The 17,187-nt window shown below is 49.7% G+C and overlaps 1 protein-coding gene across 1 annotated transcript; it reads left to right on the plus strand.

Annotated features, from left to right (window-relative positions):
- Positions 1–7,813: 7,813 nt before the first annotated feature.
- On the plus strand, positions 7,814–16,186 carry LOC119935098 (transmembrane protein 225-like). The gene is made up of 5 exons (XM_038754735.1): positions 7,814–7,852; positions 8,801–9,017; positions 12,754–12,900; positions 14,135–14,266; positions 15,903–16,186. Exons 2-5 carry the CDS (start codon positions 8,801–8,803, stop codon positions 16,163–16,165), a joined length of 759 nt encoding a protein of 252 aa, XP_038610663.1. The 5' UTR covers positions 7,814–7,852; the 3' UTR covers positions 16,166–16,186.
- The last annotated feature ends 1,001 nt before the right edge of the window (positions 16,187–17,187 follow it).

Genomic DNA, 17,187 nt, shown 5'->3' on the forward strand with positions numbered 1-17,187 from the left:
GTGGGTATCGACTGCCACACTTTGAGATAGTTATGTAGTCACCAGTGGACGTCTCTTTCCTTTCCTCATCCCTTGAAGACAGGGATCATAGCTCCTTAGAGAAGCAGCGTGGCTCAGTGGAAAGAGCCCGGGCTTTGGAGTCAGTGGTCATGGGTTCAAATCCCGGCTCCGCCAATTGTCAGCTGGGTGACTTCGGACAAGTCACTTCACTTCTCTGGGCCTCAGTTCCCTCATCTGTAAAATGGGGATGAAGACTGTGAGCCCCCCTCTGTGGGACAACCTGATCACCTTGTACCTCCCCAGCGCTTAGATCAGTGCTTTGCACACAGTAAGCGCTTAATAAATGCCATTATTATTATTATTATTATTACATTCACAGCCCAAGCACTAAGTACAGCGCTCTGCACGACATAGGCCCGGTCTGAGTGTGATCATTTGGGTACAGGGCCCAGGCTTCAGGACTCCGAGAGGAAGGACAAAGCAATGGGGACGGGAAGGTGGCTACCAAATCCCAGCCCTGAAGGATCCCCTGAAGCTCACTGGGTCCGGTCCTCTGCCTCCTCCTTGTCGTGGTTCAGGAGAAGCCCTTGGCTTGGGGGAAGGGGATGGCTTGGGGAGCCCACCCCCATCTGCAGTCTGAACCCCCCAACCCAGGGAAGAGCCATCTCACCTGTTGGGGTGAGAGGAATGAAGTTGCAGTGTTTTGAGACAGGTGAGAAAGGATTCATGATTATGGAATCAATCAAATCCCAATCAATGGGATTTATTGAGCACTTTGTGAGCGGAGCTCTGTTCTAAGCGCTTGGGAGGGGACAATATAGCAGAGTTGGCAGATAAAGTACTTACACACAATGTCTTTCCCGATATGCGGACTCCTAGACGATCCTCCTGGCTCACCCCCTGGCCGTCCAGCGTGGCTCAGTGGAAAGAGCACGGGCTCTCCACCCCTTCCTCTCCATCCAAACTCTTGCCCTTTCCCCCTTTGACTACTGCCATCAGTCTCCTCTCTGACCCCTCTGCAGTGTGGCTCAGTGGAAAGAGCCCGGGCTTTGGAGTCCGAGGTCGTGGGTTCAAGTCCTGGCTCCGCCGATTGTCAGCTGTGTGGCTTTGGGCAAGTCACTTCACTTCTCTGGGCCTCAGTTCCCTCGTCTGGAAAGGAGGGATGAAGACTGTGAGCCCTCCGTGGGACAACTTGTTACCTTGTAACTTCCCCAGTGCTTAGAACAGTGCTTTGCACAAAGTAAGTGCTTAATAAATGCCATTATTATTATTATTATTATCCTCTGGGCCTCAGTTCCCTCATCAGTAAAGTAGGGATGAAGACTGTGAGCCCCCTGTGGGACAACTTGTTACCTTGTAACCTCCCCAGCGCTCAGAACAGTGCTTTGCACTTAATAAATGCCGTCATTATTATTATTATTATTCTCTGGGCCTCAGTTCCCTTATCTGTAAATCAGGGATGAAGAATGAGAGCCCCCCGTGGGACAGCTTGTTACCTTGTAACCTCCTCAGCGCTTAGAACAGTGCTTTGCACATAGTAAGTGCTTAATAAATGCTATTATTATTATTATTATTATTATTATTATTATTATTATTATTATTATTATTATTATTATTATTATTATTCCCTGGGCCTCAGTTCCCTCATCTGTAAAGTAGGGATGAAGACTGTGAGCCCCCCGTGGGACAACTTGTTACCTTGTAGCCTCCCCAGCACCTAGAACAGTGCTTTGCACATAGTAAGCACTTAATAAATGCCATTATTATTATTATTATTATTATTCTCTGGGCCTCAGTTCCCTCATCTCTAAAGTAGGGATGAAGACTGTGAGCCCCCCGTGGGACAACCTGTTACCTTGTAACCTCCCCAGCGCTTAGAACTGTGCTTGGCACATAGTAAGCGCTTAATAAATGCCATCATTATTATTATTATTATTATTCTCTGGGCCTCAGTTCCCTCATCTGTAAAGTAGGGATGAAGACTGTGAGCCCCCCGTGGGACAACCTGTTCACCTTGTATCCCCCCAGTGCTTTGAACAGTGCTTTGCACATAGTAAGTGCTTACAAATACCATCATTGCTATTATTATCTCTACACTCTACAGTGCATATTTCTCTCTATTGCCCAGGTCATTTTTCTAAAAACCCATTCAGCCCATGCTTTCCCCACTCAAAAAGCCTCCGACGGTTCCCCACCCATCTCTGCATCAAGAGATTCCTTACCTTTGGTTTTAAGGAAGCAGGAAGCAGCGTGGTCTTGTGGATTGAGCAAGGGCTTGGAAGTCAGAAGGACCCGGGTTCTAATCCGGCCTCTGCCACTTGTCAATCAATCAATCAATCAATTGTATTTATTGAGCGCTTCCTGTGTGCAGAGCACTGGACTAAGCACTTGGGAAGTCCAAGTTGGCAACATCTAGAGACGGTCCCTACCCAACAGTGGGCTCACAGTCTAGAAGGGGGGGACAGACAACAAAACAAAACATATTAACAAAATAAAAGAAATAGGATATGTACAAGTAAAATAAATAAATAGAGTAATAAATCCGTACAAACATATATACATATATACAGGTGCTGTGGGGAAGGGAAGGAGGTAAGGCGGGGGGCGGGGGGGGGGGGGAGGTGTGACCTTCGTTGTGCCTCAGTTACCTCCTCTGTAAAATGTAGATTAAGGCTGTGAGTCCCACGTGGGTCAGGGACTGTGTCCAACCTGATTTGCTTGTATCCACCCCGGCTCTGAGTACGGCACCTAGCGTATTGTAGACTGTGAGCCCACTGTTGGGTAGGGACTGTCTCTATATGTTGCCAACTTGTACTTCCCAGTACTAAGCGCTCTGCACACAGTAAGCGCCCAATAAATACGACTGAATGAATGAATGAATGAATATTGTAAGTGCTTAACAAACACATTATTAGTGAGTTCTCTCCAGGCCTCCCATCACAACCCGGCCCGCATACGCCACACCCCTTTCCCATGTTTCTCCACTCCTGGCCCCATCCCAGTGCTTAGAACAGTGCTTTGCACACAGTAAGCGCTTAATAAATGCCATCATTATTATTATTATTATTATTACAGTAAGCGCTCAATAAATACAATTGATTGATTGATTGATTATCCCCTGCATGTCTACTAGCTGAGCTCCTGGATCTGCCCTCTCACCCTGTGCTCGCTGGCCACCCCGCCGGCCCTGACAAAGCCCGGCTCCCGCCTTCCAGCGTGGCTTCCTCGTGGGCTTCAATCTAGTCTTCCCACTCCTTTGCTCCTTGGGGGTCAGCTCCGAGGGCATCATCATAATAATAATGATGGCATTTATTAAGCGCTTACTACGTGCAAAGCACTGTTCTAAGCGCTGGGGAGGTTATGAGGTGACCAGGTTGTCCCACGGGGGGCTTGCAGCCTTAATCCCCATTTTACAGATGAGGTAACTGAGGCCCAGGGAAGTTAAGTGACTTGCCCAAAGTCACACAGCTGACAATTGGCGGAGCTGGGATTTGAACCCATGACCTCTGACTCCAAAGCCCGGGCTTTTTCCATTGAGCCACGCTGATTCTCATTCATTCATTCATTCATTCATCAATCATATTTATTGAGCACTTACTGTGTGCAGAGCACTGTACTAAGCGCTTCTAAGTTGGCAACATAGAGAGACGGTCCCTACCCAACAGTGGGCTCACAGTCTAGAAGGGGGAGACAGACAACAAAACAAAACATATTAAGAAAATAAAATAATTAGAATAAACATGTACAAATAAAATAAATAAATAAAATAATAAATACATACAAACATATATGCATATATACAGGTGCTGTGGGGGAGGGGAAGGAGGTAAGGCGGGGGGGATGGGAAGGGAAAGGAAGGGAAGAGGAAGGAGTTCATGAATCCCACTAGGCCGCTCAACTTATCATATCAACCAAATCAATCAATCAGTGGTATTTATTGAGCGCCTACTGTGTGCAGGGCCCTGTACTAAGCGCTTGGGAGAATACAAATCAACAGAGTTGGTAGACACGTTCCCTGCCTATCAGGAGCTCACAGTCTAGAGAGGGAGACAGACATTAATATCAATCAATTGTATTTATTGAGCATCTACTGTGTGCAGAGCCCTGTACTAAGCGCTTGGGAGAATACAGGTCAACAGAGTTGGTAGGCATGTTCCCTGCCTACAAGGAGCTCACAGTCTAGAGAGGGAGAGAGGCATTCATTCAATCGTATTTATTGAGCGCTTACTGTGTGCAGAGCACTGTACTAACTGATCAATCAATCAATCAATCATATTTATTGAGCGCTTACTGTGTGCAGAGCACTGTACTAAGCACTTGGGAAGTACAAGTTGGCAACATATGGGAGAATACAGGTCAACAGAGTTGGTAAGGCACGTTCCCTGCCTACAAGGAGCTCACAGTCTAGAGAGGGAGACAGGCATTCATTCAATCGTATTTATTGAGTGCTTACTGTGTGCAGAGCACTGTACTAAGCGCTTGGGAAGTACAAGTTGGCAACATATGGGAGAATACAGGTCAACAGAGTTGGTAAGGCACGTCCCCTGCCTACAAGGAGCTCACAGTCTAGAGAGGGAGACAGGCATTCATTCAATCGTATTTATTGAGCGCTTACTGTGTGCAGAGCACTGTACTAACTGATCAATCAATCAATTGTATTTATTGAGTGTTGACTTGGTGCAGGGCACTGAGGTGCTTGGGAGAAGAAAATATAACAGTTGGTAGACGTGGCCCCATAAATAAATAAATTAGGGATATCAATCAGTCAACTGCATTTATTGAGCACTTACTGTGTGCAGAGCACTACGCTAAGCGCTTGAGACAGAAGACCAGATCCTCGCTCTTAAGTAGCTTATAGTCTAGACGGGGAGACAGACACTTAAATAAATTTCCATGGAACTTAAGTGTAAGTCCTATAGACTCTGTTACCTGAAGCTTATTGTCGTTCTCCCCCATTACTCTGTAAACTTGTCTACTAATCTGTACTTTCGGGAGCTTAGTAACTTCCTCCGTACGCGAGAAATGCTCAATGTAGGATCGATTGATTAAGAGTTTGGGGAGCAGGGAAGGAGGAATGAATGGGTGAACAGAGGTTGGAAAGGGCAGGGGGCTTTGGTAGAAGGGGAGGGAGAAAGTTCCCTGAGGGTCAAGGAATAAGAAAATGGCAATAATAATCGTGGTAATAGGTGTTTACTATGTGTCAAGTATCATATCAAGTGCTGAGTACAGTGCTCTGCACACAGTAAGCGCTCAATCAATCAAGCAATCATATTTATTGAGCGTTTACTGTGTGCACAGCACTGTACTAAGCGCTTGGGAAGTACAAGTTGGCGACATATATGCGATTGAATGAATATTGAGCACTGGAGTAGATAGCAGGCTAATCGGACTCAACGTGGGGCTCGGAATCGAGGTAGAAGAAGGAAAAGGTATCGCATCCCCATTTGGCAGATGAGGGAACTGAGGCCCAGGGAAGTTGGGCGACTCGCCCGGCGTTACCTAGCGGGCAGGTGGCAGAGGAGGAGGAATGAATGGGTGAACAGAGGTTTGAAAGGGCAGAGGGCTTTGGTTGAAGGGGAGGGAGAAAGTTCCCTGAGGGTCAAGGAATAAGGAAATGGCAATAATAATCGTGGTAATAGGTGTTTACTATGTGTCAAGTATCATATCAAGCACTTAGTACAGTGCTCTGCACACAGTAAGCGCTCAATCAATCGTATTTATTGAGCACTTACTGTGTGCAGAGCACTGTACTAAGCGCTTGGGAAGTACCAGTTGGCGGCATACATACAATTGAATGAATATTGAGCACTGGAGTAGATAGCAGACTAATCGGACTCAACGTGGGGCTCGGAATCGAGGTAGGAGGAGGAAAAGGTATCGAATCCCCATTTTGCAGATGAGGGAACTGAGGCCCAGGGAAGTTAGGTGACTCACCCGACATTACCTAGCGGGCAGGTGGCAGAGGAGGAGGAGGAATGAATGGGTGAACAGAGGTTTGAAAGGGCAGAGGGCTTTGGTTGAAGGGGAGGGAGAAAGTTCCCTGAGGGTCAAGGAATAAGGAAATGGCAATAATAATCGTGGTAATAGGTGTTTACTATGTGTCAAGTATCATATCAAGCGCTTAGTACAGTGCTCTGCACACAGTAAGCACTCAATCAATTGTATTTATTGACCGCTTACTGTGTGCAGAGCACTGTACTAAGCGCTTGGGAAGTACAAGTTGGCGACATATATAGGATTGAATGAATATTGAGCACTGGAGTAGATAACAGGCTAATCGGACTCAACGTGGGGCTCGGAATCGAGGTAGGAGGAGGAAAAGGTATCAAATCCCCATTTTGCAGATGAGGGAACTGAGGCCCAGGGAAGTTGGGCGACTCGCCCGGCGTTACCTAGCGGGCAGGTGGCAGAGGAGGAGGAATGAATGGGTGAACAGAGGTTTGAAAGGGCAGAGGGCTTTGGTTGAAGGGGAGGGAGAAAGTTCCCTGAGGGTCAAGGAATAAGGAAATGGCAATAATAATCGTGGTAATAGGTGTTTACTATGTGTCAAGTATCATATCAAGCACTTAGTACAGTGCTCTGCACACAGTAAGCGCTCAATCAATCGTATTTATTGAGCGCTTACTGTGTGCAGAGCACTGTACTAAGCGCTTGGGAAGTACCAGTTGGCGGCATATATACAATTGAATGAATATTGAGCACTGGAGTAGATAGCAGACTAATCGGACTCAACGTGGGGCTCGGAATCGAGGTAGGAGGAGGAAAAGGTATCAAATCCCCATTTTGCAGATGAGGGAACTGAGGCCCAGGGAAGTTAGGCGACTCGCCCGACGTTACCTAGAGGGCAGGTGGCAGAGGAGGAGGAAGAATGAATGGGTGAACAGAGGTTTGAAAGGGCAGAGGGCTTTGGTTGAAGGGGAGGGAGAAAGTTCCCTGAGGGTCAAGGAATAAGGAAATGGCAATAATAATCGTGGTAATAGGTGTTTACTATGCGTCAAGTATCATATCAACCGCTTAGTACAGTGCTCTGCACACAGTAAGCGCTCAATCAATCGTATTTATTCATCATCATCAATCGTATTTATTGAGTGCTTACTGTGTGCAGAGCACTGTACTAAGCACTTGGGAAGTACAAGTTGGCAACATATATATGATTGAATGAATATTGAGCGCTAGAGTAGATAGCAGGCTAATCGGATTCAAGGTGGGGCTCGGAATCGAGGTAGGAGGAGGAAAAGGTATCGAATCCCCATTTTGCAGATGAGGGAACTGAGGCCCAGGGAAGTTGGGCAACTCGCCCGGCGTTACCTAGCGGGCGGGTGGCAGAGGCGGGATTAGAACCTGGGCCCTCCAACTACCGGTCTGGGCTCTTACAGAAGCAGCGTGGCTCAGTGGAAAGAGCCCGGGCTTGGGAGTCAGAGCTCATGGGTTCGAATCCCAGCTCTGCCACACGGCTGCTGTGTGACCTTGGGCAAGTCACTTGACTTCTCTGAGCCTCAGTTAGCCCGTCTGTAAAATGGGGATTAAGACTGTGAGCCCCATGTGGGGCAACCTGATCACCTTGTATCCCCCCCAGCGCTTAGCACATAGTAAGTGCTTAACAAATGCCATTATTATTATTATTATTATTATTATTATTATTATTATTATTTCTACTAGGCCACTCTTGGATTTTGGGTGGGTGGGGTGGAAGCCCATATGATATTTCCTCCCCTGGGGCGGAGGGGTGGCGGGGGATTTTTTTTTGTTAGTCACATGGTCCCCAGCTCTCCTTGTGACATCATCAGCCCCCCAAGCTTCTGAACGACTGAGCAAGGTGATTCTCTGGGGACTGAGGAGCGTGAGGGCCCAGGTTAGTCCCCTCCCTTCTGCCCCTGAGTTCAAATCCCGCCTGGGTCCCTCCTGGAGGAGGGAAGCCGATGGGGAATCCTGCTCTCTTCCCAAGTGTGGCCCACCCTTCTCCCACAGCCCCTGGTCCCCTGGCTGGGTTGCCACGGCTACAGCAGGATGAGGAGGGAGAGGAAAGAGGGGAAGGGGCGAGGGAGGAGCCCCCATTACACATGGAGCCCTCTAGAAGCAAAGCTAATCATATTTATTGAGTGCTTATTGTGTGCAGAGCACTGGACTAAGCGCTTGGGAAGTCCAAGCTGGCAACATATAGAGACGGTCCCTACCCAACAGTGGGCTCAATCAATCAATCAATCATATTTATTGAGCGCTGACTGTGTGCAGAGCACTGGACTAAGCGCTTGGGAAGTCCAAGTTGGCGACATATAGAGACGGTCCCTACCCAACAGTGGGCTCAATCAATCAATCACTCAATCGTATTTATTGAGAGCTTACTGTGGGCAGAGCACTGTACTAAGCGCTTGGGAAGTCCAAGTTGGTGACATATAGAGACGGTCCCTACCCAACAGTGGGCTTAATCAATCAATCAATCATATTTATTGAGCGCTTACTGTGTGCAGAGCACCGGACTAAGCGCTTGGGAAGTCCAAGTTGGCAACATATAGCCCAACAGTGGGCTCACAGTCTAGAAGGCTCACAGTCTACCAGTGCCCCGCCACTGAAAGTTGCTCTGCCCCGAACTTTTAGACTGTGAGCCCACTGTTGGGTAGGGACTGTCTCTGTATGTTGCCAACTTGGACTTCCCAAGCGGTTAGTACAGTGCTCTGCACACAGTAAGCGCTCAATACGATTGATTGATTGATTGATTGGAGGGAGGTGGCGGGGAGAAGGGATGGCATAGTCACCGTGTTCTCTAGGGGCTCAGTATGGATGCCCTTGTGTCTCACCCCAGATGATGAAGGCTCCATGCTCTGATGAGGAGGCCCAGGGCTACAGGCTGAGTATGGGGGCGAGCCTGGTCCTGGCCTCCATGGGCTTCATCATGATGGTGGCGGGCTCCATTGACACCAAGTGGATGATCCTGGAGAGGTCCAACGGGAAGGAGCCCATCCTCATCAGCCCCTGGCTGGTCTGCGTCAAGCAGAACTGCAGCAGAGAGACCACCACAGGTCAGGGCAAACCCACCGGACCGGCCGGAGGGGGATCGGGGAGCCAGCGGGGGAATCGGGGATCGTTTCTCCGTGCCTCGGTTACCCGGGGATTAAGATGGTGAGCCCAGGGTGGGACAGGGACGGAGCCCGTCTTACCTCCTTCCCTTCCCCACAGCACCTGTATAGATGTTTGTACATATTTATTACTCTATTTATTTTACTTGTACATATGTATTCTATTTATTTTATTTTGTTAATATGTTTGGTTTTGTTCTCTGTCCATATCTATTCTATTTATTTTATTTTGTTAGTATGCTTGGTTTTGTTCTCTGTCTCCCCCTTTTAGACTGTGAGCCCACTGTTGGGTAGGGACTGTCTCTATATGTTGCCAACTTGGACTTCCCAAGAGCTTAGTACAGTGCTCTGCACACAGTAAGCGCTCAATAAATGATTGATTGATTCCCCACAGCACCTGTATATATGTATGTAACAGTAACAGTGGTGGCATTTATTAAGCGCTTACTATGTGCAAAGCACTGTTCTAAGCGCTGGGGAGGTTACAAGGTGATTGGGTTGTCCCACGGGGGGCTCACAGTCTGAATCCCCATTTTACAGATGAGGGAACTGAGGCCCAGAGAAGTTAAGTGACTTGCCCAGAGTCACACAGATGACAATTGGCGGAGCTGGGATTTGAACCCCTGACCTCTGACTCCAAAGCCCGGGCTCTTTCCACTGAGCCATGCTGCTTCTGTTTGTACATATTTATTACTCTATTTATTTTACTTGTACATATCTATTCTATTTATTTTATTTTGTTAATATGTTTGGTTGTGTTCTCTGTCTCCCTCTTCTAGACTGTGAGCCCACTGTTGGGTAGGGACCGTCTCTATATGTTGCCAACTTCTACTTCCCAAGCGCTTAGTACAGTGCTCTGCACACAGTAAGCGCTCAATAAATACGATTGATTGATTGATTGATTGATTGACTGATTGAGCCCACCCCGATTATCTTGTATCTACCCCTGCAGCTGGTTCAGTGCCCGGCATGTAGTAAGCGTTCAACAAATATCATAAAAAGAAACACCTCAAAACCTAGGTCCTATTCTCGGCTATAATAATAATATAATGATGGCATTTATTAAGCACTTACTATGTGCAAAGCACTGTTCTAAGCGCTGGGGAGGTTACAAGGTGATCAGGTTGTCCCTCATGGGGCTCGCAATCTTAATCCCCATTTTACAGATGAGACAACTGAGGCACAGAGAAGTTAAGTGACTTGCCCAGAGTCACACAGCTGACAATTGGCGGAACTGGGATTTGAACCCCTGACCTCTGATTCCTAAAGCCCGGGCTCTTTCCACTGAGCCATGCTGCTTCTCAGCCATGCTGCTTCTGTTTGTACATATTTATTACTCTATTTATTTATTTTACTTGTACATATCTATTCCATTTATTTTATTTTGTTAATACGTTTGGTTTTGTTGTCTGTCTCCCCCTTCTAGACTGTGAGCCCACTGTTGGGTAGGGACCGTCTCTAGATGTTGCCAACTTGTACTTCCCAAGCGCTTACTACAGTGCTCTGCACACAGTAAGCGCTCAATAAATACGATTGATTGATTGATTGATTGAGCCCACCCTGATTATCTTGTATCTACCCCTGCAGCTGGTTCAGTGCCCGGCATGTAGTAAGCGTTCAACAAATATCATAAAAAGAAACCCCCCAAAACCTAGGTCCTATTCTCGGCTATAATAATAATATAATGATGGCATTCATTAAGCACTTACTCTGTGCAAAGCATCATCATCATCATCAATCGTATTTATTGAGCGCTTACTATGTGCAGAGCACTGTACTAAGCGCTTGGGAAGTACAAATTGGCAACATATAGAGACAGTCCCTACCCAACAGTGGGCTCAAAGCACTGTTCTAAGCGCTGGGGAGGTTACAAGGTGATCAGGTTGTCCCTCGCGGGGCTCACAATCTTAATCCCCATTTTCCAGATGAGGCAACTGAGGCACAGAGAAGTTAAGTGACTTGCCCACAGCCACCCAGCTGACAGTTGGCGGAGCCGGAATTCGAACCCATGACCTCTGACTCCAAAGCCCGGGCTCTTTCCCACTGAGCCACGCTGCTCTCCCCACCCACTTCACCAGTAGCGTCTGAGCAATGCTCCTCGGAAGGGCAGAAAGGACGCCCAGCCGTAACGAAATGGGACGCAGGGTGAAAGTGATTCTCCATGTGACGTACTCTTTGGTCCGTTCTCCCCATCGGACGACTATCAGAAGGGAGGGTGAGGCTCCCTTATTCACTTTAATAATGATGGAATTATTAAGTGTTCCATGCCAAAGCCCTGAGATGGAAATAATAATAATGATAGCATTTATTAAGCGCTTACTATGTGCAAAGCACTGTTCTAAGCGCTGGGGAGGTTACAAGGTGATCAGGTTGGCCCACGCGGGGTTCACAGTCTTCATCCCCATTTTCCAGATGAGGGAACTGAGGCCCAGAGAAGTGAAGTGACTTGCCCAAAGTCACACAGCTGACAATTGGCCGAGCCGGGATTTGAACCCATGACCTCTGACTCCAAAACCCGTGCGCTTTTCCACTGAGCCACGCTGCTTCCCTAAAAGAGATTTTGATTCCACCTAGGCCCTTTCCTACACAGGGCTCACAGTCTCAGACATCAGGCGGGTGGGTGTTATATTTTTTTTGGGAAATTGTTAAGCACTTATTATGTGGCAGGCACTGTACTAAGCGCTAGGGTAGAAACAAGTTAATCAGGTTGGACGCAGTCCCTGTCCCACATAGGGCTCACAGTCTTAATCCCCATTTAGCAGCGCGGCTCAGTGGAAAGAGCCCGGGCTTTGGAGTCGGAGGTCATGGGTTCAAATCCAGTCTCGGCCAATTGTCAGCTGTGTGACTTTGGGCAAGTCACTTCTCTCTGTAGAGAGATCTGTAAAATGGGGATGAAGACTGTGAGCCCCCCGTGGGACAACCTGATCACCTTGTAACCTCCCCAGCGCTTACAACAGTGCTTTGCAAGTAGTAAGCGCTTAATAAATATTATTATTTAGCAGATGAGGTAACTGAGGCACAGGGAAGTGACTTGTCCAAGGTCACACAGCACGCCAGTGACAGAACTGGGGCTGGAACCTGGGTCTCTGGGGTCCTCGGCCTGGGCTCACTGCTCTGGGCCACGGTGGGGTGGGGGAAAAGGAAGGAAGGTGGCTTAGGAGTGGAAAGGGATTGCTCGCCGTTAACGTTGGCATTATCTAAGTAGGGTTTCAGTTTTCCGTGGTGGGGTCCATTACATATCCCCCTACCCTGGAGGGGTAGGAGGAGGGCCAGGCACCTCTTGAGGGACTCCAGAAGAAAAGTGGCAAAGCCCTGAGAGTCCACAATTCGACCCCAGCCCATCCATTCATTCATTCAACCATATTTATTGAATTTATTTATTACTCTGCACACAGTAAGCGCTCAATAAATACGACTGATGATGATGATTGATGATGATTTATTGAGCACTTACTGTGTGCACAGCACTGGACTAAGCGCTTGGGAAGTCCCAGTTGGCAACATCTAGACACGGTCCCTACCCAACAGCGGGCTCACGGTCTAGAAGGGGGAGACAGGCAACAAAACAAAAGATAACGAAATAAAATTAATAGAATAAATATATAAATATAAATAAATAAATAGATATATAAATAAATAATAGAAAAAATAGCCCAGTTTCCCTCCCTCTTCCCTGCAGTGGATATAAGAGTGACCCAAATGCTCATGGTCACGGCCCTGAGCCTCTCCCTCCTCCTGGCCCTCAGCCTGGTGTTGGACTACCTCCGGATCGTTTCGTGGTTGGCCAACCACCACCTCACGTTGGCCATCCTCAGCTTCCTCACAGGTAAGCAATGCCGGCATTTATTAAGCGCTATCATCATCATCAATCGTATTTATTGAGCGCTTACTGTGTGCAGAGCACTGTACTAAGCGCTTGGGAAGTCCAAGTTGGCAACCTCTAGAGACAGTCCCCACCCAACAGTGGGCTCACAGTCTAAAAGGGGGAGAAGAGAACAAAACCAAACATACTATTAAGCGCTTACTATCATCATCATCAATCGTATTTATTGAGCGCTTACTGTGTGCAGAGCACTGTACTAAGCGCTTGGGAAGTCCAAGTTGGCAACATCTAGAGACAGTCCCTACCCAACAGTGGGCTCACAGTCTAAAAGGGGGAGAAGAGAACAAAACCAAACATACTATTAAGTGCTTACTATCATTATCATCAATCGTATTTATTGAGCGCTTACTGTGTGCAGAGCACTGTACTAAGCGCTTGGGAAGTCCAAGTTGGCAACCTCTAGAGACAGTCCCTACCCAACAGTGGGCTCACAGTCTAAAAGGGGGAGAAGAGAACAAAACCAAACATACTATTAAGCGCTTACTATCATTATCATCAATCGTATTTATTGAGCGCTTACTGTGTGCAGAGCACTGTACTAAGCGCTTGGGAAGTCCAAGTTGGCAACCTCTAGAGACAGTCCCTACCCAACAGTGGGCTCACAGTCTAAAAGGGGGAGAAGAGAACAAAACCAAACATACTATTAAGCGCTTACTATCATCATCAATCGTATTTATTGAGCGCTTACTGTGTGCAGAGCACTGTACTAAGCGCTTGGGAAGTCCAAGTTGGCAACATCTAGAGACAGTCCCTACCCAACAGTGGGCTCACAGTCTAAAAGGGAACAAAACCAAACATACTAACAAAGCGCAAAGCCCTGTTCTACGCGCTGGGGAGGTTACAAGGCGATCAGGTTGGCCCGTGGGGGGCCCGCAGCCTTCATCCCCATTTTCCAGATGAGGGAACTGAGGCCCAGAGAAGTGAAGTGGCTTGCCCCAAGTCACCCGGCTGACAAGCGGCGGAGGCGGAATTTGAACCCATGACCTCGGACTCCAGAGCCCGGGCTCTTTCCACTGAGCCACGCTGCTTCTCTACTCGGGCGGGCTCTGGGGAGGGGGCTCGGTGGGCCCAGTCCCAGGGAGGTGACTGACCTGGGTGACGCGGTCAGGGGGCTTGGGGAGTGGTCCACAGCCAGTTGTCTTCAGACGGCGTTTTGTCCCCGGGGTCTGGATGACAGTTTTCTTCCTGCTCCTCGCAATGCTGATACTCAACAGACGTCTGATGCACGTATACAAAAACTTCTACAAGATTACCATCTTCTGGCCTTGTTACACCATCTGGGTCTGCTTCTTCCTGTTCGTCAGCTCAGGTAATCAACCAATCAATCAATCAATCAATCAATCGTATTTATTGAGCGCTTACTGTGTGCAGAGCACTGGACGAAGCGCTTGGGAAGTCCAAGTTGGCAACATAGATAGACGGTCCCTACCCAACAGTGGGCTCACGGTCTCATAAGTGAGGGAAGGGGGGCCCAGGCCCAGCACCGTGGCTCCATGGAAAGACCCCGGGCTTTGGAGTCAGAGGTCAGGGGTTCAAATCCCGGCTCTACCAATTGTCAGCTGGGTGACTCTGGGCAAGTCACTTCACTTCTCTGTGCCTCAGCTCCCTCATCTGTAAAACGGGGATTAAGACTGTGAACCCCCCGTGGGACAACCTGATCACCCTGTAACCTCCCCAGCGCTTAGAACAGTGCTTTGCATATAGTAAGCTCTTAATAAATGCCATTATTATTATTATTATTGAGACTGGGGAGGGGCTGACTTGTCCCCCCAGCCCAGCCACATCAACCTGCTCGCAATTCCCCCCAACCCTGCCGTCTGAACCACCGTCCGGGTCCTCAGACCGGCAGGGTGGTAGAGTTGGCGGCTGAGACAGGACCCTGGCCTTCGCCAAACAGGCCCCTCTCCTCCTCAAACTGGGCCTCTTCCTCCAAGAATCCATAATAATCATAATGACGATGGCATCTATTAAGCGCTTACTACGTGCAAAGCGCTGTTCTAAGCCCTGGGGAGGTTAACCAGGTGATCAGGTGGTCCCACGGGGGGCTCACGGTCTTCAGCCCCATTTTACGGATGAGGGAACCGGGGCCCAGGGAAGTGAGGCGACTTGCCCGAAGTCACACAGCTGAGAAGCGGTGGAGCCGGGGTTTGAACCCATGACCTCTGACTCCAAAGCCCGGGCTCTTTCCACTGAGCCACGCTGCTTCTCCCGCTCCCCTCCCCAGAGCCAGCCGCCAACCCGGATTATCCTAAATGTCTTGGCCCACCCCTCCCCAAAATGACACCTAGGAAACTGAATCCACCAAGCACTGTTCCCCTTCTTTGTTTTCTTCCATGTTTGCTCCTTCCCCAGGGTGGGGGGCTTCTCCCCTCCACCCCCCCGACTCACATTCAGCCTATCCCCCCCCCCACCCCTTCCCCTCCTCCCACAGGGCTCAGGATCCCAATCTTGGCCGTATAATAACGACAGCCAGCCCGGGCCCGGGACTCAGGTCGTGGGTTCTAATTCCGACTCCACCCCTTGTCCGCTTGAGGGGCTCCAGAAGAACAGTGGCAAAGCCCCGAGAGTCCACAATTCGACCCCTGGGCGGGTCGCTTCGCTTCCCCGTGCCTCAGTTTTGTAAAATAAGGCTTGAGACCGTGAGCCCCCCGCGGCCACCCAATTTGCTTGTACCCACCCCAGCGCTTAGTACGGTACCCGACGCATAGTGAGCGCTTAACAGACACCGCGATTATGACTATTATAATCGCGCCTATTTGTTACGTGCTTATTCTGTGCCAAGCACTGTACTAAGGCCCAGGGGAAGGCGCCGCATCATCAGTCCATCCCACAGTGGGCCTCTCACCCCCGTCCCCACGGCTCCACCCCAGACGTTGCCCCCCAAGGATGGTTTGGCTCCTGTCGGTGCCCATGTCCGAGCCTCACCTCCGCCTCCGCTCCCGCAGGGATCTTGTGTTTTCTCAACTACCAGAACTGCAAGTATCGCGCCAAGAGGGCCTCCGCGGTGCCAGGAGAGGTCCAGGTCCAGCTAAGCAGACAAGGCAGCGCCGTCACAGAGGGAAGCAACTCCCAGCTAAGCCAGGGCCCGTCCTCCACAGGCTCAACCCAAGCCTCAGTTGCCTCTGGCTCACTTCTCGTCCCCAGGCCCCAGAAGGCCACCTTCATGGTGCTCAAGTCTTCCTCCGGGCTTACCGCTCTGCCCTTCTGAACGACCCAATAAACTATTAAGCGGGACAACTTGATCCCCTTGTATCCCCCCCAGTGCTTAGAACAGTGCTCTGCACATAGTAAGCGCTTAACAAATGCCATTATTATTATTAGAGAAGCAGTGTGGCTCAAGGGGAAGAGCCCGGGCTTTGGAGTCAGAGGTCGGGGGTTCAAATGCCGGCTCTGCCGATTGCCAGCGGGTGACTCCGGGCAAGTCGCTTGACTTCTCTGGGCCTCAGTTCCCCCACCTGTCAAATGGGGATTAAGACTGTGAGCCCCACGTGGGGCAACCTCATCACCTTGTACCTCCCCAGCGCTTAGAACAGTGCTTTGCCCGTAGTAAGCGCTTAACAAATACCATCATTATTATTGACTGGGGGCCTTTCTCCGGCCATCCCCAGGGAGGGGCGGAGGGCTGGCCGCTCGGACGGGCCGGGCACGCGGGACCTCTGATCTCACCCCTCCCGTTGGCCAAGACTTGGCAGGCCCCCTTCCTCCCAGGGGCCAGGAGGGACCTGCGGGAGAGGAGACCCCAGTCTCCTCACCAGCGTGGCTCAGTGGAAAGAGCCCGGGCTTTGGAGCCAGAGGTCATGGGTTCGAATCCCGACTCCGCCACATGTCTGCTGCGTGACCTCGGGCAAGTCGCTTCACTTCTCTGAGCCTCAGGGACCTCATCTGTAAAACGGGGACTAAGACTGTGAGCCCCATGTGGGACAACTTGATCACCTTGTATCCCCGCCCCCCCAGCGCTTAGAACAGTGCTCTGCACATAGTAAGTGCTTAACAAATGCCATCATCATCATCATCACCGATCCCTCTGGGGTTCCAGCTGTCCAACTCCCGTCGGCCCTCGGGTCCCGGGCAAAGCCACCCGGCTGTGCCCACGCTCCTCCGGCTGGGTCTCGGCAGCCCCTGGATGGGCTGGCGTGATTTCAGACGCGGCCACCACAGGAGGCCGGGACCCAGCGATGCCGCTGCCCTGTTCAACCCCGGTTTGGGCCTTCACGGGGGTTAATAGGCAGG

Source organism: Tachyglossus aculeatus, chromosome 11 (genome assembly GCF_015852505.1).
Source record: "Tachyglossus aculeatus isolate mTacAcu1 chromosome 11, mTacAcu1.pri, whole genome shotgun sequence".
NCBI lineage: Eukaryota > Metazoa > Chordata > Mammalia > Monotremata > Tachyglossidae > Tachyglossus > Tachyglossus aculeatus.

Excerpts from the sequence above, each read along its gene's own strand:
- LOC119935098 (XM_038754735.1), top strand. The coding sequence starts at position 8,801 with ATGATGAAGGCTCCATGCTCTGATGAGGAGGCCCAGGGCTACAGGCTG. Across the intron at positions 9,018-12,753 it reads CAGCAGAGAGACCACCACAG|TGGATATAAGAGTGACCCAA; the intron begins GTCAGGGCAAAC and ends TCTTCCCTGCAG. Across the intron at positions 12,901-14,134 it reads CATCCTCAGCTTCCTCACAG|TTTTCTTCCTGCTCCTCGCA; the intron begins GTAAGCAATGCC and ends TCTGGATGACAG.